The sequence below is a fragment of the Pelodiscus sinensis genome, chromosome 15 (assembly GCF_049634645.1).
Source record: "Pelodiscus sinensis isolate JC-2024 chromosome 15, ASM4963464v1, whole genome shotgun sequence".
In the NCBI taxonomy this organism is placed as follows: domain Eukaryota; kingdom Metazoa; phylum Chordata; order Testudines; family Trionychidae; genus Pelodiscus; species Pelodiscus sinensis.
In genome coordinates, this window is record NC_134725.1 from 14,123,088 (window position 1) to 14,145,459 (window position 22,372).

Consider the following 22,372-nt stretch of genomic DNA (forward strand, 5'->3'; position numbering starts at 1 on the left):
AGGAGGGGAAGTAAAAGAATTTGGACATCGGGAGCTGAACTAGCAGGCGAGTTTTGGAAGCGAATATTTAATCGAGCTGCTTTGGAAATGAACCTGAAAACTCCTCCCAGGAAGTGCTGGATGAGGGGAAAGTGCAGTTTAGTGCCACGTAAAAAACCTAAGATTGAAAAGAAACTGTTCAGCATGCTGTCCCTTCAAGAAAGCGAGCCATGCACTGGCTGGAGAATGGGGATCCCAGACAGTTTCTCAGTCCACGGCCTCCTTTGGATTTTCTTCTTGCCTCTCCTCTCCGCTCCAACCTCAGAAGCACTGAAGTTAATGGAAAGATTCCCCTTTGACTAGGCTTCGGATCAGGCCATTTTCACTGCTAGGCTTGGGAAAGGCTCTGTCCCCAAGCCTGCAACCCGCAACCTGGGGGAGCAAGGCGGCAGGGCGCGCTAAGTAAATGTGCCGTTTCCAACGCACGGCGATGGGAGAGAATTATACAAGGGAGCTCTCTCTCTCCTTGGGGCTGGAGGGGCAAGGAAGCGCGGGGTGAAACGAAGCCATTGTTCCACGAGCCCTGCCTATTCCTATCCAGGAATGCCAACCCAGGCAGCCTCCCTCCGCGTTTGTACACATCCCAGGGGTGTCCTGTTAGGAGAAGCGGGCGCGTTCCGGCCCTCTTGCTGTCTGACTGCAGCAATCAGAGACCGACTCCGGGTATAAAGAACTCCAGCTCCGTGTACGCGCGCACCCCTTCCCCCCTGCTACCTTGCACAAGCACGGGGAACACGCGTGGGCACATAGCTGCATAATGACCCGAGTCTCAGCATTGCGTGTAATAGACATTTGTCCTCTCGGGGAAAGGCCCCTGGGCAACGGCCGTGCGTTTCTGTCAGTCAGACAGTGTGGCTTGCCTTTGGGGGTGGACAGCGAGAGAACTAGGCGGGAAAGGTCTGGCTCTCGGAGTACAGGCATTGCTCCTGGGCGCGCAAGTGAGTAGCTGAAAATCACCTTGCAGCGTCTTATGTATTCCTGCCCACCCAGCTTCTCCCCAGCCGCCCGCTTAAATCCGGAGCCAGCTACACGAAGCAAGCCGGGGAGCAGAGGTGTCTCTGTGAGATTCTCCTATTTATTCTAAATGGAACCTCGCATTAACATGCGCCCGATTTTTACACCAGCGATAAAACACCAGAACGCAACGGAGCGCTGAGGCTCCGGGCCTCGCCCTTCTCCCTTTCTTCTCTAACCGCCTTGATTTAATTGGTTTTGTTTAAGTCTTTCTCTCCCCCTCGCTAGTAATTCCACCCCGCGCCTTTCAGACTCCGGGTTGGGGCTTAGCTGGTTACCTTAATTTTCCAAATCGTCCCCCGAAACAAACTCCTCGGGGGAGACCGCTGCCACTCGGAGAGAGAGGAAGCTAAAGGGAAGGAAAAATGAACTCCCATCCTTTTTGTCTCGGTAGCACATTCATTCCGTAGGTGAAAGAAGTGCCCACTTAATGAGACAATTAATTATCAGGATTTTACGTACTTGATTCTCCCTCCCTCCCCCCCCCCATTCCTTTTCTTGGCACTAGCGAAATTTTTAAAAATACTGAACAATGCCAAGAAAGAAAAGCGGATTGGAATTCATAGGTAGGAGAATAAAGTCTCCCTAACACAGCAGAGATGCCCAGCTCCAAATGGCTAATAGGCTTCGAGATTCTTATCAAATATTAGCCCTGGATGTATTTGCATTTACCCTATAGAGAGAGGCCATTGGAAACTCGCACAGAAACACATGCCAGAGGCTTGACAGAGATCTTACGGAAGTGTGTGTGCGCGCGCACACACACACACACACACAGATGTTTAATTGTAAATCTCTGTTACAATATTTTGCTGTAAATTACTAACCTTAACGCTAGCTTTAGAACTACACATTTCTAAAGTCATAAGCATCACCTTGTGCAAAAACGTGTGTGTCGCATGCACTATAATGATAAATGATATTGTTTTGTGTTTGCACATGTGTACGTCGCAATTATTGGGGTGGTTAGTGCAATTCTTTTGTTTTGTGTATGTATGCATGTAAGGGTGGGTAATTTTCCTGTATCTGTGCCGTGTCATTTTGCTGTATTTGTGTATGAATGGTATGTATGTACAGTTTTTCCTTGTGTATGTGGAAACGTGTTATCTTGTTTTGTTTGTGACTATGGCGAAATTCATTTTTTCTGGGTGCATTCATGTGGCTGTATATTTGTTTTGTGTAAGTTATGCTTACTTGTTTGTGTGTATGTGGAATTATTTTGTGTATGTACATATTTGTATGTTTTGTGCATGCATGTGTGAGAGATTGTGCGTGCAATGCTGATATTTTGTATGTATGTTGTGGGGAGAAAAGTATGCAGTGCTATTACTTTGGGGTGTATGGAGAAGAGCTCGTTCTGTTATTTTGGTATTGTGCAGTGGTGTGTGTGTGTGCGCGCGTGTGTAGATAGGGGAGGGATGCAATGAAGTTCCAAATTCCCCAGCTGCCTTTCCTTTAACCTTGGTATTAATTTAGGACAGATCTCTTTAAATGCTCCTTTAATGCATTCAGACGCTGCTGGAGGTTTATCTTTTTTGTACCGTGGGTTATATTTACACCCAAAACAAAATAATTACACTTTTGTTGGAGAGAGAGAACTGGTGATTAGACTCTGGCTCTTTGCTGCAAAACCCTTTCTCAGTGGTACACCAGTACAATTTTTCACGGCTGGCTGAAATCAAACGCAGGAGGTAATGAATCCTGTGAGCAATTTAAATTTACAATTTGTAACGCAGCCACTCAGAAAGCGCCTATAGCTCAGCCAGGAGATTCTTGCTGGGTTTGTTTAATGTTAAAAACTGCACCGTCCCTTTACCAGGGGAAAGGAGGAGGTTTTAATGATGAAAATCATGCAAAAATGTGTTGCATCTCTAGTGACGAAAGTAGGGAGGGGGAGTGCAAAACATCACCAGCGAACTCAAATGGACCTCACATCACCTTCTTCCACGCTATTATTCCAATGCCTGAGCCAACGCCACTTTTGCAAGAAGGGACAACTTAAATTTCAACACAAAAACGGGGGAATCCATCCTTCATCCTTTCAAAAGAACATTTTATATCTTCCAGTTGTGCCAGGGGAGCTGTCTTCAGTATAACACTTCCCTGTACACAATCAACCCATATTTGTTTAAAGTAACACGGTTAAGATAGGCTATTGATGATGATGAAATACAACCAAAATGCTATGAAATATCAACAAACTCGTCTGTGGAGCATCCTAACAGATAGATAATTAATTACAAAACACAAGGGGGAATATGCAAACTGCATATTATAAATTCTACAGGGCTTAACTGATTGGAAACAGATTATTATCTTGTTTGTCTTTTGTCTGTTTTACTTATCCCTCTGCCGTCTGTTGTGGTGTAATGTTGATACACTTTACTCTTGAAGGGGGATTTTTATATAGTAAATTCCATCAACATCTTGTATAAGTGACACTGCTTCTCCATGCATTACCCTGTTAAGACACAATAGGTTTATTAGTTACATATAGGAGGATATTATGGTGCCTGAATAACCATCTGTCACTACTGTTAGCACAGGGTAATGTGCCTAATAGTTCTTGCTGGTTTTTTGGTTTGGTTTTAATATAGTATAACTTCGGGGATTTAAGAGTAAGCAACCCCCTTCTCCCCGAGCTAATGGGGGGAAAGGGTTTGCTGAGGGAAGCAGTTGCGGTAGGGGGGCTGATGGAAAGCCACAGAACCAAATGACGTTGTTATCTGCTAGTTGCAGACGCTGATTGCCCAGTCTAGAGCATTAGACCATTACCAGTCAAACTAAATACCAGGTGACATGCAGGCAATGGGCCCGGGACCTGCCGAGGACATGTTTGCTGGGGAGAGGAGGGATGGAGGAGAAGAGAGAGAGAGAGAGCGCTATGTGAGGGAGTCACGTATTTCTGTTTGATTCTTTCTCTGTATTCGTGAATAGTCACTTACACAGGCAAAGATCCAAAGGGAATCAGTTTAGAGTTAAAATGCTGCTCAGCTAAGGATATGTGCGCGTGTTTGTGCACGGAAGGTGCAATAACACAGAACGTGTAGCACAGTGTTTTTCAACCAGTGGTATAAGTACCCTTAGGAGTACTCGAGAGAAGTCTGGGAGGGTATATCAACGCAACTGAAATTTGGTGAAAACCGAATTTTCGTTTTAAGTTTTACAACGTTTTATTATGTTTGTCCTTTTTACACCCAAACATCTCATCGCTCGCCCAGCTACGATTAAGTTGTTTAAACAAATGTGTTGTAACGGTAGAAAAAAATGTGCGTGTCTGAAAACTGTAGGAATGGGGGGTATCTATAATTTTTTTAAAGGATACTTTATTTTTAAAAAGGTTGAGAAACACTGGTGTAGCATATGAAATACAAGTGTACCTCCACAGAGGTCTGTGCCAAACACCTCGGCGACTTTCACCAGAGAGAGAGAACTCTGAGATGAGCATCCTGACAAACAGACCCTGACATGCACCTCAGATGCGCAGGGAGGTGGCTATCCATGCGCTTTATACGGCTCTATCCGATCCCTATGCACCTTAAGACCCCGTGGTATTTATAGACCTAGCGAGCTTCTCCTTTTATACATTAGCAATTTAGACACGTGTCGATTATTCTTCCACACACCGCCCCCCTGGGCCAGCCCTGTAGCAGTCTTGGTACCAGCGGTTCCCCTTTCGCAGCAAAGCCGGGTAAGGAACGTGCCCGCCGCACACCATGTCCGCTCTGCTCCAGGGGACATTTTCAGCCTTGCCCGTTTGTGAATGAGAAACAGAAATCAAACAGCCACCACCAATTTGTGTTTTACTGTCCCTGGATTTGTCCCTGGAAGTTAAAATTCACTGTATCAGGTGGGCGGAGAGGGTCACCTGGCGCGTACCAAAAAACACCATTATGGTTCTTCCCTGATTCTGTTCCCGTGAGGGGCTGGTGCGGGAAGGGGCCCGATCGGATCAAAATCCGCGTGAATTATTTCTTGCTAAAGGAACGCATTCGTAGACCTGAGCGTATCGTGTACCTCGCGCAGTGTCCACCGCTTAGCTTTAGCTGCCAGTGCTGCTGGCAGTTGTGTGCTCACGAAGGCAAAATAAATGATTGCCATACATATCTGGCTAGAGAGCTGAGAAGCTTTCCAGGAGCTGGCTGATGTGGAAAAGGCAGCGGCAGTGTTGTTTGATCACAACTGATGTGGGACTGAGGGATGCTCAGAGATACGCATTCGAATATTCGACCTGTGAACCTAAATATTAACTGTGATGTTCGCGATCAGTGTGTATGCGCGTGTGTATAAATAGGCAACAGCATTGTTTATAGACTATATATGTCTGTAAATTAATAAATGACTTATGTGTACGTAGAAAATAAAGCAAACAGGCCCAGGCATATATATTATATGTAATATATATAGTCCACTCTGTGTATATGCATATATGTGTGTGTGTGTGTGTGTGTGTGTTACAATATTTGTGCCACACATTTATCTTGTGTCTGTAGAAGGAACTATTCTATTGCAGAGCCAGCCTTCCTTTTCTCCTCCAGTAATGTCCTGCTGTTCCAAGATATAGTATGATCTAACCATTGTAAAATTATTTTTTCCGATTTTTCTCCCCTCCTCCCTCAAGACAATATCACCCCTGTCATGAATTTCAGCCTCTGCTGTTCGCTTTAGTGCAATGGTCAGTTTATTTAGGTATTGAACAGAGATCATTAATGGAGATTGACTTTTATTTACCTTACCAGGGGTGCTTCTCTGCTACAATGGAGAATTTTCCTATTGAGATAATAACTAGTGCAAAAGATTCATGAAGTCCCAAGGAGGTGTCAAAAACATTTTTGATCTTCCGACTTTTAAAAAATGCATTAAAAAGAACCTACAAGGAACCCCTGTGCGCACCGCTCGCTCTCAGGCTGCTGACTTGAGGGAAGGTTGGAAAGATTCTAGCGGGGTTTAGTTTATTTTTTCTTTTTGTGACAGCGGGAGGCTCTGGCCAGACTCCAAGGCAGTTACTTTCCCCTCGAAGAGAGCTGTGTAGTAAGTGTGAAAGGGAATTTGTGTCGCTCAGACCAGTGGTGCAACTGGCCGAATAGCTTCTCTCCGCACTGCTACTTGGGCTCCCGATGGGAATCGCTTGCTGGCAGTGTTAGGCGCTTGGCAAGATCGTGTTTTATTTATAGCAGGCTTGCTCAAAGCCGCTTTTAAGAGCTGCCCCTCACCCTCGGCTTGGCCCACCACGGCTCCCGGGAAAATGCTGCTCTACACATTGGGGTCTAAGTGTTTTCTTCATTGCCGGAGGTAATGAAACGACTGACTAAACGTTTGTGTACTTTCCATTAACAATCGCTTCCCGAAACACTTACCCGGCCCTCCTCCCCTTCTCGGGTGCTGAGAACAGGGATGGAGGACGGAGCAAAATAACCTTATAACTTAATCTATTGTGTCAGCATTGACATTGTCCCTCATATGACAAAAGGAGGAGGAAGCCAGGGAGATTCTGCCCCCCCCCCTCCCGCCAGCTCCCCCAGCAAAAAAAGCCACCTAATCAACAACAACAAGCAAATCCTGCAAATAAACCATCCCCAGTGTTTAGTACGGCCAGCTGCAGCCGGCCTCTCCCACTAAGGCATTGTGGATGGATTCATTGAAATAGCTGTCTCCAAATCTCGGATTCACATGCTTTAAATGCGCTCTGACTGAAACATTTGCAAAGATTAGACTTATTAGGTTCAACAAGTACATGACTGCAAAAATGCTAAGTGAAATGTATCTACAGCTATACATATTTACCTGCTTGCGAATATATCTATCTTTCTATCTACCCACCCACCCCTAGAGTTATAGATTCATAGATTCCAAGGCCGGAAGGGATAATTGTGTTCATGTAGTCTGATCTCCTGCATAACAGACTAGAGAACTTTCCGAAAAATAATTCCTAGGGGGATCTTTTAGAAAAAAATCTAGCTTGATGTTCTTCACTATTGTTATGCATTTGTATCTATTTAACTGTATTTTTGTCTATCCATCTAATCTATCCATCTATTGCCACGCCCACTAATCTGTCTATTACTGTTTATTCTTATCTACTAGATATCGATTGATGTACCTTCTCATATGACTTCCCCATATATTCCTCTCTACCTAACCATCTACATGCATTCCTCACTATTGTTATACAGTCTTATCTATTTAATTATCTATCTGCCTACCGAGTTCATCTATATCTACACCTTCTAATCTAACTGTTGCTAGCTAGATCATCTATAAATAACATTGTATCATCTAATCTATGTTATCTATTGCTATACTTTCTCATTTGTCTAATTGCTAGATAGATCTATCAACATGTTATCATCTAGCGCTGTACTTTCTCATCTATCTGTCTATGTATCTAATCTAATGTAATCTCCCAGAGAAGCAGGTTTAGACCACAACTTTTATTTTAACTCAAACATATTTTCAGCTCTAGAACATTTGTTTACAAAGGTTAATTCATTCGAGTCATCACCTTGCGCACAAAGTGACTGGGTAATTTAAAAGTCCGCAGGACCTGAAATTAAAGAAAAAAATCATGTACAATAGCACAAGAACAACAAGTCTCTTTCTCTCTTTCCAAAGGGGGTTTGCTTTCCTGATTTTCTTCCCTTCATTCTCATGTTGACTCTTGTCTTAAAGATGCAATCTTAAAAAAAAATCCCCCCGGTCTGTATAACAAAGGCCAGCTAGCTCGCTAGGGGGTCAATTACCTTCATATCTGAGAAGTACAAAACAGATAACTTTTTATCCCAAGACATTGTCCGAACTTGCCTTCTCCTGGGGGCACTCCTCTCAGCATGCTACTGGCCTAACTACCCCCAGATCGGGGGTCCTTCAGCTTTTTTTTTTTTTTTGGATGCATGGAGACCACTTGACAAAAGAGCAAGAATTTCCACCTTTTCTACTTATGCAAAGAGGCCATTCGCTGCTTTCTGTTGACAGTGAGGCAAACCAGAGCTTGTTTTGCAGGTGCAGTGACCTCCCCGAGGTCTCATTCCCTCCCGCCCCCCCCCAGTGCCCCAAGAAGAGAAAGATAAAATATTACCCCCAAACTGCAAAAATAATTTAAATCTGCACCCACCCGCCCCTGCAAACAAAATAAAGGTAAATACTTACTTAGCCCCCGCACCAGGTAAAACCTACTACTCAACAATAGTGGTGCCTTGTTTTTTTCCCTCTGTGCCAAGCGCAAGGCTGGAGCCAATTTAGATATGCTATAAATTAAGAGGTTGCCATGGCCACCGCATTCTCATTGGCCCTCGGCCTCCCTACGTTCTGCGGGACGTCACCAAATCTGAATAAGGATGCGCGAATTACTAAACTGGGAGACAAAGCTGAAGATGGGAACAGCGTGAAAGTGGAGAAAAGTCCCAACCAGCCATCTGCACGGAGGAACTGGGGGCTCCCGGCTTTGTTGAGGTGGTTATTCTTGTGTTTGATTATTAAGCCTTTTCGTGGACTGGCTGCTTCCACACAGGCGCTGGCTGGGGCTTCTGCAGGCCGAGATGCGCCTACACTAAAAGGCGCCGAGAAAGTCATCCCTCCAGGATATCTTTGCTTCGCTTCCCCCGACTGAACCTGCTGGAAGAGGTGGGGAGCAGGAGAAAGAGAAGCATCTGCCTCGGTGGCGGCAGTCTGGAAAGTCCACACAACACTTTTTGCCTGCCCCCAGGACTCCCAGGAGAAGAAGGAAGGAAGCTGAAAGTGTTCTCCGTTTTTCCACCCTTGCGATCGCTTTCGGCCGCCGGGTGGAGGGCTGCATCCTGCCTCATTCGGGTTGTCTCGCCTTCCTCGGCCGAGGTCATGATGGTGCATTGTGCAGGCTGCGAGAGGCCCATTTTGGACAGGTTTCTCCTGAACGTGTTGGACAGGGCCTGGCACATTAAGTGTGTCCAGTGCTGCGAATGCAAGTGCAACCTGACGGAGAAATGCTTCTCAAGGGAAGGCAAGCTTTACTGCAAAAACGACTTTTTCAGGTAAGTTCCCTAAGAAGGAGGCGAACCCCTTCCCCAGCTGCTTGGCTAGCACAGCGATACCCTACTTCTGTGCTTGTCCTAGCGTCCTAGTAGCTTTCCGTAATTGGAGCATTTCTGTAGTCCTCTCCATCGCTCGCTGTCAGATATTCCATTCACACTCCCAAAAGGAGCCCTATATGTTCCTGGGGGAGGGGGGAAGAGGCGGGAATCTCTTTATTAATCGCACGCCAGTTCGGTTTAAAGTGACTTTTACAATCCGCAGGCGTCGGTTGTACCTATTGTCAATGTCCCCCTTTTTTGCGAGATTCCTCGGCGTTTTCTGCGCGGGAGGGGAGATCCTAGAACTAGAAGAACTTCAGGTGCTTTGCTCGCTGTGTAACCCGATTCCTATGTTTTTAATGTGAATTTATGCACAAAGTTGAGCCAGATCCGAGCCGATTCTATGCCAAGAGAGAAGGCAACGGTTTGTGGGTTACTTTTTAAAATGCATTCTGGGGTGGAGAGGAACACGACATCTCAGAAAAAAACACCCCTGATGTTCTAAGGCCCCTGGCTTTAAAAGTAACAAGACTTGTCTTGAGGAGAGGCAGAGCCTCAGCTAGAATCAATTCGAACTAACGTGCGGCGGGAAGAGGTCGGCAGAGAGCGGAATATCGGGGGGATGCTCCCAAACTCCTTTGCCCCAATGTTCCAGCCTGGGCTGGGAATTCTAAAAAGCACCAGTAAAGTTCCTTGCCGGGCTTAGGAGCAAAGCTTTGTGATCTAATTGGCTGTGCGAGCACAGAACAGACTTGTTCTCCCTCCTCCCCTTCTTCTTTTAAACCAACAAATGAACTCATTGAAAATGTAAAATCGCCCTAAATATCGCTTGGCCTTTTGTTTCTGGCTGCAATTGAGGTAAATGTGGTCATTTGTTTAGCTAAAGGGTGAAAAGCTCGGGGGATGATTAATATAGAGTGGGGGGAGAAGGCAGCTTTCCTAGTCGTATAGGCCCTAATGAAGGTGAATTTGAATAGGTTAAGTGTCACACTCGCCTTTACACATGTAAACTACTTTTAATAGCCCCTATGCATTCAGCACCCCTCATGCTGCAACTCCTTAAATGCCTTTAATGATTTTTGATAAGGTGCAGATGAGCCAATTATGCTCCAGGATAAGACCAAAAAATGACTTATGACTTCTAATGCTTTCACTAAATCAACGTCATGGAAAGTGAAGCTCTTAGAAGTTGTGTTGAAACAAGGAAGAAAAACTCCAGTTTTATTTCTCCCTTATCCCCGCTCCGCACATTCCGCTTCCACAAGCGCCCTCAAATCTCTCGGGAACCAGAATACGGAAACACCTCAAAGTGGAAACTAAATTACCTGTTTTAAAAAACAGGTACGATTCTGCTGCTTGGTAGCGATCATTCCCTAGGGGAAAAAAATCTCTTTTTGCAAAGCAAAAAAAAAAGGGGGGGGGGCTGAGAGGCTGGGAGGGACTGGAATACAGAACAAAGGGAGATCAAAACTAGACCCATTCTCAGCATTGGTGCATGGCTTGTTTTAATAGGGAAAGAGGACACAATTTTTAGGAGCCACAAATGTTTAACTAGATCCCTTGTCCCCGCTTTCGTTCTGAATTCAATAAGCAGCCATCTGTGTTTCTCTTTTGTAACTGACCACCCCTCTAACAACAGAAGTGTCCCCAGTGGATATTTACTAACGGAAATGTGACATCGTTTAAGAGAACACGAATATTCATCAGAATTATGACTGTATAGGAAAATCCATTGGTTACCTCCCGTGCCCTCCCTAAATGCAGCCTGAAAAAAGGACGCAAATGCGCTGAAGGTTTCTGGTGGACACAGTGTGGTGCAAAAATTGTTCCAGAAACACCACAAAACCAAAGCGGATGTTTATACTGACGCCGAATAATGGCTGCTCCTTAAAGCGAACCATCTGAAACCCACGCATTCCCACGCATGCAGAGAAACGCGACTCACTTCCCACACCTTAGTCTGAGCTGCAAACAATCTGCCCTCAAAACGCAGCTCAGCAAATTGCCCCTTTCCCATCGGGTGTGCCCCTGTGTGCCCCAGAAAGAAGAATTGCTCCCTGCCTCCGAGCTGTCAAGGGTTGAACGAAAGCGGTGGGTCGGGAAAGCCAGCTACCTGCCGGAGCTGTAGGAGGGATTTCACTCGCCGACCAAACAAAACAGACACCCCAGAATATTTCCCATGGAGACGAACTGTTAAAGTGGGGGTGGGGTGTCCATGTCTAGGGAGTCAAACAAGGGCACTCAGGGCTGGGAAATAATTCTCATGTAAATCGAGCCCTCTCTTCGCCTGCTCGAGGCGCGTGTTGCTGGCGATCAAATCCGCCACAAGAGGAATAGTTTTGCGCACGCATTTTGCTGGCATCCAAATCCGCTTTCCTTGGGATGTCGGAACCCAGGGCGATTGCTTTAATCGCCTCATCTCCACCATCTACCCTCTCTCAGCCAAGACGCCTGCGGTTGGGTGCGATGCAGTTATAGGCGGCCGGGGGCGACTCTCAGGCCAGGCCCCTGTGCGCCCGGGTAGCCCCTTCGGTGTTATCACCCTCCCTTCTCTCTCTTTCTCTCGCTCCTGTTCAGGAGGTTCGGTACCAAATGCGCAGGCTGTTCCCAAGGCATCTCTCCGAGCGACCTCGTCCGCAAAGCCCGAAGCAAAGTCTTTCACCTGAACTGTTTCACCTGCATGGTTTGCAACAAGCAGCTGTCCACAGGCGAGGAATTGTATATTATAGACGAAAACAAATTTGTTTGCAAAGAAGACTATTTGAACTCGCCCAGCTTAAAGGAAGGCAGCCTCAACTCAGGTATGGAGCGTCGGCCCCGGGCCAGCAGCTTCTGGCCCTCTGTGGCCTGCAGAGGCCAAGCGCTGGTACGAACACACGGGGACGGCGATTTGATTGTCTTAGTCCAACCTCAGTCTAGGAAACGGGATGGGAGGTGAGGGGGGCTTGGTAATTTTTTTGTGCCGGCTTTGGGATGTGACCTGGCTTTTAGCCTGTGCCTTTGAAATAATGAGGCCTTGCTGTCTGTTTTACAGCTACACACGGCTCACCTCCCAGCACTGGATAGAATCTGAGCTATCGCTCTCCAATACCCACAAGGCGCTTTCATCCAGTCTCGCTCATTTCCGCACCCAGGAGTAATTGCGCTCCAAGGGCTGGCTGTGTTTGGGGGAGGAGGAACCCTTGCACGGTTTATTATTTTCCATCTTTATACATACCTCTGTCCCCCCTCCCTTTCCCCCCCACCACTTCTCAAGACTATTGCGCTTGGGAGAGGGTGGAAGGAGAGTGAAGAAACCGACTCCAAGCTGTGCTGGGCAGGGGGGAAGAGGAGCTGGGGGAAAGAATGCAGGGCCGAAGACAGCACCGGAAGTGGAGAAAGAACGGATGTTTCCATTTTTTAAATCAACCAGGCCCCACAGTCAGCAGGTGCTGGGGGGAAGCGACCGTTTCCATTTACATACAGCTCTCAACATGGGACCAGAGGTGGGAGGGGGACAGATGTTTCTCTGGTTCCGGGTTGATTTGGGCTAACAACAGCACTTTCCCCTGAGATTTCTGCGATCTAACCCCTCCCCTGCCCTCCAAGGCCTGGATATTTTCCCCGGCTTCCTTATGTGTGAAGAGAATCCAGACAAGGCCCCAAACTTCCAAGTCAGGGGAGCCCTTCTCACCCCCTGGGGCTAACAGCGTGAGTAAAGGCTGAAGCCTCTGAGACCTTTTACCTTCTTCCTCCGCAGATAATATTCCTGCCTTTCATCGCGCACAAACGCTCCGGCTGTCTTTCTTTCTTCCTTTCTTCCTTCCTTCCTTCCCACCCCTGTGGCATCAGAGCCTATCATAAACCCTAATGGAGACAATACCCAGAACCCCAATATTTGTCTGTTTGTGCTATGTCTGCACGTGGCATGTACAAGCAGCGGGCCCGATCCCTGCCTCTTTAGGCAGAGGTAAAACTCCCATTGGACTTCCTTGGCCGCTGTCTCTGCATCAGAGCGGCAGGTTGGGCTTTTTCAGCGCCCGCGAATAGATCTTGCCAGGAGGCTTCGCTGGGTCGCTGTTCTGGGCCAAGCGAGCAGAGGTTACCCCGTGAGTTTCACATTAGGGGCCTGCTGCGGGGAGAAAAGGGGTCAGGCAGCCGACGGATTTCCGATCCCAAGGCCAGGGATTCGCTGGATCTGGGGGCGGGGTGAGGCAGGGCCAAGGCGGTCCCTAGCTTTGTGACGGTCGATGGTTCCGGTTCCCACCTTTGTGTCTGATAGGAAAACTCTCAAGCTGACCCAAATGAAAGCGCTTCCTTCCCCAGAGTGGGAGCCTGGGACAGCTCCCTCTCTGCCAGTGCGGTGCAAAACTGCCATCCGGAGCCAGTCACCCTGGTGTAAATCCCATGCGACTCCACTGAAGCCAGAGGTTTTTACGCCGGAGTCGCACCCTCTTCCTGCTCCAGCGACACAAAAGGCCAGAGGTGTTTTGCGCCCCTGCTGCCACACAGACCGATAAGCCCATTTTGCTGCTAATTCTGACCCCCTCATTAACTCTTCGTTGTGTTCTTTGGGAGTGATTGATTCGTGTTCCCCTAGCGCAGAAAGCTGGGGGCGGGGGCGGATCTGGCCTCCAGAAAGCAGCGCGTGGGACAGTGGGGTGGGGATCCCAGCTCAGCTCAGAGCCATCCCTCTCCTGTCTGCCTCTCCCTTGCAGTGTCCTCCTGTACAGACAGAAGTTTGTCCCCGGATCTCCAGGATCCCATGCAGGATGATACAAAGGAAACGGACAACTCCACCTCCTCGGACAAAGAGACCACCAACAACGAAAACGAGGAACAGAACTCGGGCACCAAGAGAAGAGGACCTCGGACTACAATTAAAGCCAAGCAGCTGGAGACTCTCAAGGCTGCTTTTGCTGCTACCCCCAAACCTACCAGGCATATCCGGGAACAGCTGGCACAGGAGACAGGGCTCAACATGCGAGTGATCCAGGTACAGGAAAGCTCAGTGGCAATGGGTGCCATAGCAGAGAACAGAAGAAAGGATCAGGGACTAGTGACCTCCCACAATATCACCATCTGCTTAAGCAGGCGGGGAGAGCACTAGTCACCCCTGCTTCCCTCTCTTCTCCATTTTGGATCCATTGGGTTGCAACTCCCAGCCGCCTAATTCTGCTACATGGCAGCCTGTCGCTATGGAGATGACTGTGACGTCCCAAACTCAGCAGTATGACATTAGGGGAACCGTGGGCTGTGAGAAGCTAGGGAGGGAGAGGAGAGAAAATTCTGCCATTTAGAGAAATCTGGCAGCAGCTAAAAGTGCCGGAGGAAATTGGCATAAAATCCAAGGAGAGACCAAGTAGGTCGTTGCTAGGAAGATTTCCCCTTTGTAAGAATGAGAATTATCCCCTTTGTAAGTCTTTACAAAGGAAATGCGCGTTTTACAGATGGGGAAACTGAGGCAGAAAGCCGTGAAGCGAATTGCTCAAGTTCACCCATATGGCTCGTGGCAGAGCGGAGTCTCCAACCTGGACTCCTCAGTCCTCGCCACTGCTCAGTCCATTGGCCCCTTCTGTCCCTCCTTATGTTGTGATGTGGAGACTGCAAGGTTCCTCTCTCCTAAGCAAGAGGACTATTTCCTATTGTCAGAATTATTTTAGCAGTGATCCTAATTGGCCTCCGTTGCTAATAAAGAGGAGGAGGAGGCTCAGGGAGTTTGTGCTGAAAGCTCTCTAGTGATAGAATTGTTTTCTTCACCTGGAGAGTCCTCAGGCGATAGCTAGCACTCAGTCTCAAGTACTGATGTGCCTGCCTAGTGCCTCATCCAAAGCCCACTGAACTCGATGGAAAAGCTCCAGCCCTTTGGCTCTGGCCCTCACACAAGCGGGAAATTGATGTGAAGAAGCGCTGACCAGCCCAGCCCTGGAGCGGTGACCCTCAACTTTCTTCAGGGCCCTTTGATTCCCCTCCCTCCCCCACGCACTTTGCGCGGCGCTGTGAGTTACCCAAAGTGGAAAGATCCCATTGATTTCAGCGAGCTTTGGATCAGATTCCAGTTCCCTAAAGAACTTGTCTCAGCTCCTATTGAGGTCAATGAAAAGGCTCCGGTTGACTTCAGTAGGAGCTGACTCCAATGGCAACGGAGCCCTCGCTAACCAAGAATAAAAACATTACCAAGGAGTCTACCCCCCTCCCCTAGTCCCACTAGACGCCTGGCCTATGTGCTGTATATGATGCTGGCTGCCGAACCCACCACAATGGCTTATTACGTCTCCAAGCCGCACCTGATGAGCAAGAAGTTCTTAAAAACGCGGCGTCAGCCTAATGCAATATCCTCGTCTTTCCTTCAGTTTCCTGCTTTCTTGTTCTAAGCCTTGTCAGTGCTCTTCTGCAATCTCTTTATCCTGTATTTGCCTGGTGGGACTTTCAGACTGAGCCAGTGACCGGAAGAAAGTTTAGAGCGTTGCCTCAACATTTTTTTCCATGAATCATAAATTAAAAGTTTTAAAAAAACTTTTAAAGCAAAGGGCATCAAGAGAAGAAATTAACCTCAGTTCTTTAAACCGGTGAAACTGAGAGTTGCTTCTATCTTGACATTTTGCAAGGAGACATATGCACGCTGTTGGTTAAGAGAATCTGCACTTGCATGTTAACGAGGAAATTGGGGAGGGGGATAGAAACAATTCCCAAACCAGAAAAATAGATTGGGATGAAACAGAGAAGTATGTTCAGGTCTCTTGTTACTACTGACGTCATACATTCAAACACGTTTTTGCTGTGCTAGGCAAGCGTGTGAAAAAATTGTCCTAGACCAAACAAAAGGGTGGAATGAAATGTTCTGTAGTTCATCTATGTAATCTGCAAGATGGGAGAACACCCAAGATTTCCTTTATTTTTCATTCCCTTTCCCCCCCAGCATCAGAAGCTATACATATTCACGTATCTGTGTTATTTATTGATATATAATTTATCTGTCTCTATGCATTCTTTATTGCTCTAGGTTTCTGTCGATGGATGGATGACTAGATTAGGAAAAGAGGCACTTCGACAATAGTTTGTAGTTTGAAAAGTCTCTTTAGTTGCTTTTATGAATATGTCTTCTAGGATTTAAAAGAAGGAGTGGGAGTAGGAAACATACTTCATTATAAAGCTCTCCAAGGGTGAGCAAAAACCCTTCACCCCTGGATGGTTCTGGGAGTTCATTCCCAACTTTCCTCTTCTTTTTAATTCAAAGCCAACCAATTTGCTTCATTGGCTAAACTGCAGAGTTTAATCCCCCGGTTGAAAGTTTCTCCTCATTTTTCTTCAGAGACTCTTCGCCAGCCTCTTGTAAAGGGCCCAGTCAGGAGCTGGTCCAAAGAACGGAAAAGTGGATCTTCGGGGAGCTTGCCAGCTGGGAGTTGGCGTGGGGAGGATGTGCTATGTTGCGGCCTTCATCTGGAAAATCCTGACGGAAAAATGTGGAACATCTTGGTGCGATCATGTGAAGGGAACCAGTCTCTTAGTTGGCACCTTGTTAATACCACGAGCTTCCTGATCTGCCTGTTCACAGCAGCAGCTCTGTGCCCCTTTGTTACGGAGATCGACCAATATAATAGTAGATTAATCTAGAAACCGAGACCGGTGGCAAACACGTATTGCAAGAGGGAGACCAAAGGCAGGCAAATCAAAACAAATGAATCAACTTGGTTACTGTTGGCTTGCAAAGTGCCCATGTGGCTTGATGGGGCCTTGGGAGACAGCTGGCGGGAGCTGTGGGTTGGTGTGAATGTTGTCACCACGTTCTTGTTGTTTAATTTGCCCGCAGGTTTGGTTCCAGAATAGAAGGTCCAAGGAGAGGAGAATGAAACAGCTGAGCGCGCTGGGGGCCAGGAGGCATGCCTTCTTCAGGAGTCCTCGGCGCATGCGCCCTCTGGGAGGCAGGCTGGATGAATCTGAAATGTTGGGTTCTACCCCTTACACTTATTATGGAGGTAATGAGCATTTTATGGATCACTTCCTGGATGACCCTCTAACACGCTTTATATTCAAACATTGTAAAAAACACAACAAATACAGATCCCAGAGCAAACAAATTAAGACTAGAGGAACACTCTTTCTTTCTTTCTTTCTTTCTTTCTTTCTTTCTTTCTTTCTTTCTTTCTTTCTTTCTTTCTTTCTTTCTTTCTTTCTTTCTTTCTTTCTTTCTTTCTTTCTTTCTTTCACTCATTTGTTCATTTTTATCATTGTTCATTCTTTCATCTTTTTTTTCTTGTTCATTGATTCATTTGTTCATTGTTCATTCTTTCGTTTTTCTCTCGTGTTAATCCTTTCTATTTGATCGTTGTTCGTTCTTTCATTCATTTTCTTTCATTTTTCTTTTTCGTTTGTTCTTTCTTTTTTCTGGATTTTTAAAATTATTTTGCTTTCCTTTTGTTCCTTTATTCTTTCTTGCTCATTTCCTTGTTTTTATTTATTTTTTTCCCCCTTGACCACGCTTGGAAGTTTTAACTCTTGCATTTTGTAGCATTTAATTGTGTCTTTTCAAAAGAGGCTTGCCTTCTGTGTGAGCTGGCCCTGAGACGCTGGCGTCTGCCTGCACTGAAGGGTTTCGACGATCGTTCACGCCATTTGTTCCCTCCAAAGGATTCGGTTCATTGTTACCGTTTTTCCTAGCTGGGCCGGGGAGAAGGGAGGAATTTTGGGGTCAGGTAAAATTGCATGTTTCTGAGCCTCGACGAAGTAGTACGGCATAACTTGCTTTGGCCCACTTCCCCAGCCTCGCAGCCAAGGCAAGTCAGGGGCTGGTATTTCTCTGGTGTGTCCATGCCTGCTGGGGGCTGGCGCGACGGAAGGGCGAATCTTTACCTCCTACCGTGCCTCACTTCGGGGTTAGATCGCGCCCTTGCGCTTCTCGCCAGCTGCCGATGCAATCCGAGAGAACGGAACCCCTAAGGTTCTGACTCCTGCTACAATTTTACCTGACTCCGGATTGCACGAGGAGCCGTCCACAGCACGCGGGGCGCCGTGGGGAATCTCCGCTGGGACATACTGTAGGGCACGGCCCCGCAAGCTTTGCTCCTGGGAGTGAATTTGCTACTCCATTGCGCGGTCCTGCCTGGGTTACCTTACTCCTGTTCGAAGCCATGGGCAGGATTCTAAACTCAGTTACGCCCCGCTGTGAATCCAGACTCACGCCGGTGTAACCGACACCAGACTCTGGCTCAATAGGACTCGTCGCCTAAGTAAAGTTTATTCACAGGAATCAACGCTCCGGATTTAGGCCCATAGTTGGGCCTGTGAACCCGCAGCACAGACAAAAGGAGAAACCCACCGGGGCTGCCTCCTGGCCAGCGGCTAGAAGCAGAGAGCTGGTTGCGGCTCTTTTAGTGCCGGTTTGGTTTTGGAGGCAGGAGGGGATTCCCTTGTCCTGCCGTCCTTCCCCTAGCAATGCAGCGCGCGGCTGCCCCGACAGAGACTAGGGATGTTGTTTAAGAAGAAGCATCGTTTTTACACAAAGCACGTGAAAGGCCGGGGGCTGCCCTGGCTCTGCCCAGCACCCAAGCCGGGGATGTTGGTATTTCACTGCAACGGCTCCTGCGACTAGTGCTGGGAGCAGGAGTCAGGGCAGCCGCAGCCCCTAGGTTGTAATGGAATCTTGTTGGACGGCTGGCGTTGGAACGCGACTTAATCCCAAAGTTCTTTCTTTTCCTCTTCCCCTTCCTCTTCCTTTCCACTGCTAGGTTCCTTTCCCTTTGCAGCCCGCCAGCTCCTTCCCTGTATCCCCCGCCCCCCTGCTCACGGGCCCGGAGATCCCGGTCACTGGTCCTTCTCGCAGACACGGAGGGGAGATAGGCAAGGCAGCGGGTAGGAGGGGAAGGTGAGGGGCGGTTGCCATGACTTTGCCATCCTTCCTGTGGCATCTGTTTGAAGGGTTTCCCCCCAGCCCCGCACACACCCTCCCTCCCTCGCCCTGAATGCGAGCTCAGCTTGTCGAGATCCCCTCTAATCCCCCTGTTAGAGATTCCGTCCGGTCCTTGGCCAAGTTTGCACCCCTGCCGCAAGTAAGAAAGAGACATTGTGATGAAGCTGTCTGCCTGAACAGAAGCCCTGCGCCCATTCAATCCCGCCGCTCCCCCGCTTGTGTTCCCAGGAACAAAGCTCCAGCTGCACCCTTTTGTACCTCTTTCAGACGGCATTTGTTCCAATTACCTCCAAGCTCCTGGAGCATATGGAAGGTCACTATCACAGAGGCCGGGCCCCCGTGTGTTTGCTATTTGTTTTCTCCCCCTTGTCGGCTCGTTCCCCCTCCCGCATGTGGCCCCTCGAAATTCGGCCCCTTCACGACAGGCGTAAGGGACGCAGGGGCCAATCATTCCCTAGCTGCGCTTGGTGGGGCTTGGGGGCGGCCATGGCCTGCCACTGAAGGCAGTGTGGGATGGGGGGCGGGCGTGAAAGTTGGCGCTAGTCCTGGCTGGGTGTCGCCAGACTGCTTGGTTGCTGCGTGAGCCGGCCAGCCTGGGGCTTAGCAAAATGACCCCTCACTTGCAAACCTACTATTGCTGAAGGGGGAAAATCCTCGTTTTCTTTCCTTCCGTGCCAGCTCCATAAGACATTTTCCATACATCTGTCTCCCCCTCCAAATCATCCTGGAAGGAGAGAATGCGCGCTCCCTCGGGCTGCGCGTGCGAATTTTTATAGGGACCTTGTCTAGTTCTTTTTCAAATGTTTGGTCAATTAAAATTATGTTGCCTGTTGTGGGTTTTTTCCCTAAGTTTGGAAGGAAAGCGAGAGCGCCCGCCCCCCTTCCTCCTCCCCACTCCGCAGTTTCTAATTATTTCGCGGCTTTCCAGATACTTCTACTATTTTGGAGATTCCGCACCGCAATGCAGTTGGGTGGGTGGCGAGGTGTTGAGGGTTGTTTGCGTGTCAAGATTACCGCGTAGTTATTGATTATTCATAGGGAAGGGGGGGCATCGAATTAAACTCCCGATTTTCCATCCGCTCCTGCATATTCTAAACAAAACCTTTTACCATTAGCCTCTGTCTGCTTCCTCCTGGGAAGCTATTTGTGAGAGGGGTTTTTATAGTTTTCTCTCCTTAGAACGAATCCCCGCTGAGGGTAGTTACCTGTTTAGTGCACGAGCTGGTGTTATTCACGGTTAAAGTCATGAGTGCCCAGTTATGAATCTCTTGATTCTGTTATTTTGCACCCGATGGACGGGGCAGGAGGGGGTTCTCTGCAGCTAGAGGGCTCCCGAAGCAACGCGCAGGTGTCAGCGAAAAGTCTCTGCTAACGCTGACAACCAGCCGGGTTCTTACCCTGATTGCTGGAACGTTGGGCAAGAGATGTGTCTAATTGTGGAGTAACGCGCCTGATCCTCTCCTGGTTTTATCGGGGTCATTCGGGCGGCTTCATTTTGACACCTGGAGGAAGGGGGCGGTAAAAGAAGCAGCCGGAAAATAAATGTGGGCCACGCAGCTCTATGCGGGAGTCGCTGTTACGGGACCCGCTTCTGTGGCGGAGCAAAAGCGACAGGCCAAGGTCCCTGAGCAGGTGCAATGCTGTGCGCGCAGTGCTGGGTGCGCAGTGCTGTGCGCACACTGCCTCCCGAGGGGCTGCGTTACGGGTTAGTGGGGGCGTTGGACAGCAGGGGCGCACGACACCGGGTACAGAGGCGCCCCCCCTGTCCCTCGGGAGTTGTGTGTTCTTGGGCGTAGGAGGCCGGCCTGGCCGGAGTCCCGCTCGCCCCAAGTTCTCCGGTTCAGGGCAGTCCCCGTGCACCCTGCGCTGCTGGCGTCCGGTCCCTGCCTCACCTTCTTCTCTCTCCCACACTCCAGATTACCAGGGAGACTACTATGGGCCAGGCGGGAACTACGATTTTTTCCCCCACGGGCCACCCTCGCAAGCCCAGTCCCCCGCAGACTCCAGCTACCTTCCGACCTCAGGGCCCGGCTCCACGCCCTTGGGGCCCCTGGAGCCCCCGCTCCCGGGACACCACGCCTCCGAAAACCAAAGGTACACGGATATGATCTCTCACCCCGACACCCCGAGCCCTGAGCCGGGGCTGCCCGGCTCGCTACACCCCATCCCGGGCGAGGTCTTTAGCGGCGGCCCCAGCCCGCCTTTCTCCTTGTCCAGCAACAGCGGCTACAGCGGGCCCCTCTCGCATCCAAACCAGGAGCTGAACGAGGCAGCGGTGTGGTAGGGCTGACCCAGCCAGCGGAGGTGCAAGCCCTGGGGATACCTGGCTACCTCTGCCCCGGGCAGATCCGGCTTCCTCCCAGCACCGGCTAAGACACCAGGAACCACGACCGGCTTTCTGACACTGACGCCAAAATTCTCCGGAGTTTCTACCAGCGCCCCCGCCCCTAGACCGCTGGGGCTTCCAGCCTCAGTGTCTTTCTCCCTAGCCACGTGTAAGCAGGCATGGCTGCCCTGGGCGGGTGCTGAAGAACCTCTACAAGTATCTGAAGCAGCATCTCTTGGACCAAAGCTGAACTGGACTGGATCACAGATCTGCCTAGAATGACTAAACTTCATATTTCTCTGGGGGAGGGCGTTTTCTTTCTTTTTTCCTTTGCTCCATCCAGAATTGCATCTTTTTAATCTTAATCGGAGAAAGTGGAAAAGTCCGCATAATCCACTTTTTTTTAAATAGATTTGTTTTGTGATGGTGGCCGTGGAAAGGGAATTGGTGTGTCTTGGGAAAGAAAACTTCCACTGATGATAGGGCGCCCCCCAGTGGTAAAGTCTGGCTCAGCTTTTCAGGGCTCCAGGACTTTAATGTTTGGGGAGACTTTATTGGGGTTTGTTTTGTTTTTTTCACCGGGCAGAAATACAACTAAAACTACCAATGTAAAAGCGATTCAAGTCTGAATGTCTCTGGCAAACATCAAGTCAAACCCAAAAGTTTGTTGGAGGGAGGCTACACAGTTTGAAGGATGTATTATAGTTTTTGCTTCTAGTTTCTTTATTTTGTATAAAGAAGAAACAAATAAAGTATGTTTTTGTGTTTATCAGTTATTTATTGTACTTTAGTCAACTAATGCTCCACCATTTTTATATTTTTAGGTGGGGGTGGGAGAGGAGTGAATAGGAAAGAAAGGAAGAATAGTTTTTAAGAAGAAAAATTGTTTTTCAAAAGCATTGTGGATTTCCTTTCCCCCACTGCCTCTTGCAGCTGACTAGCTGGTGTTGTTGGATGTGAATAAAAAATTGTTAGTTAACTAACCCTCATTTACCTGGTCCCTTTTTTTATAGAAAAGGAAAAGAGCAACTGTGTTTTAAAAAATGCTACCATGATGGCTTT

At 48.4% G+C, this 22,372-nt stretch overlaps 1 protein-coding gene across 1 annotated transcript; it reads left to right on the plus strand.

Annotated features, from left to right (window-relative positions):
* Positions 1-8,339: 8,339 nt before the first annotated feature.
* LHX5 (LIM homeobox 5) lies at positions 8,340-22,257 on the plus strand. Its single transcript, XM_075898198.1, has 5 exons — positions 8,340-9,059; positions 11,676-11,899; positions 13,796-14,073; positions 16,888-17,053; positions 20,901-22,257. Exons 1-5 carry the CDS (start codon positions 8,887-8,889, stop codon positions 21,266-21,268), a joined length of 1,209 nt encoding a protein of 402 aa, XP_075754313.1. The 5' UTR covers positions 8,340-8,886; the 3' UTR covers positions 21,269-22,257.
* Positions 22,258-22,372: the final 115 nt, after the last annotated feature.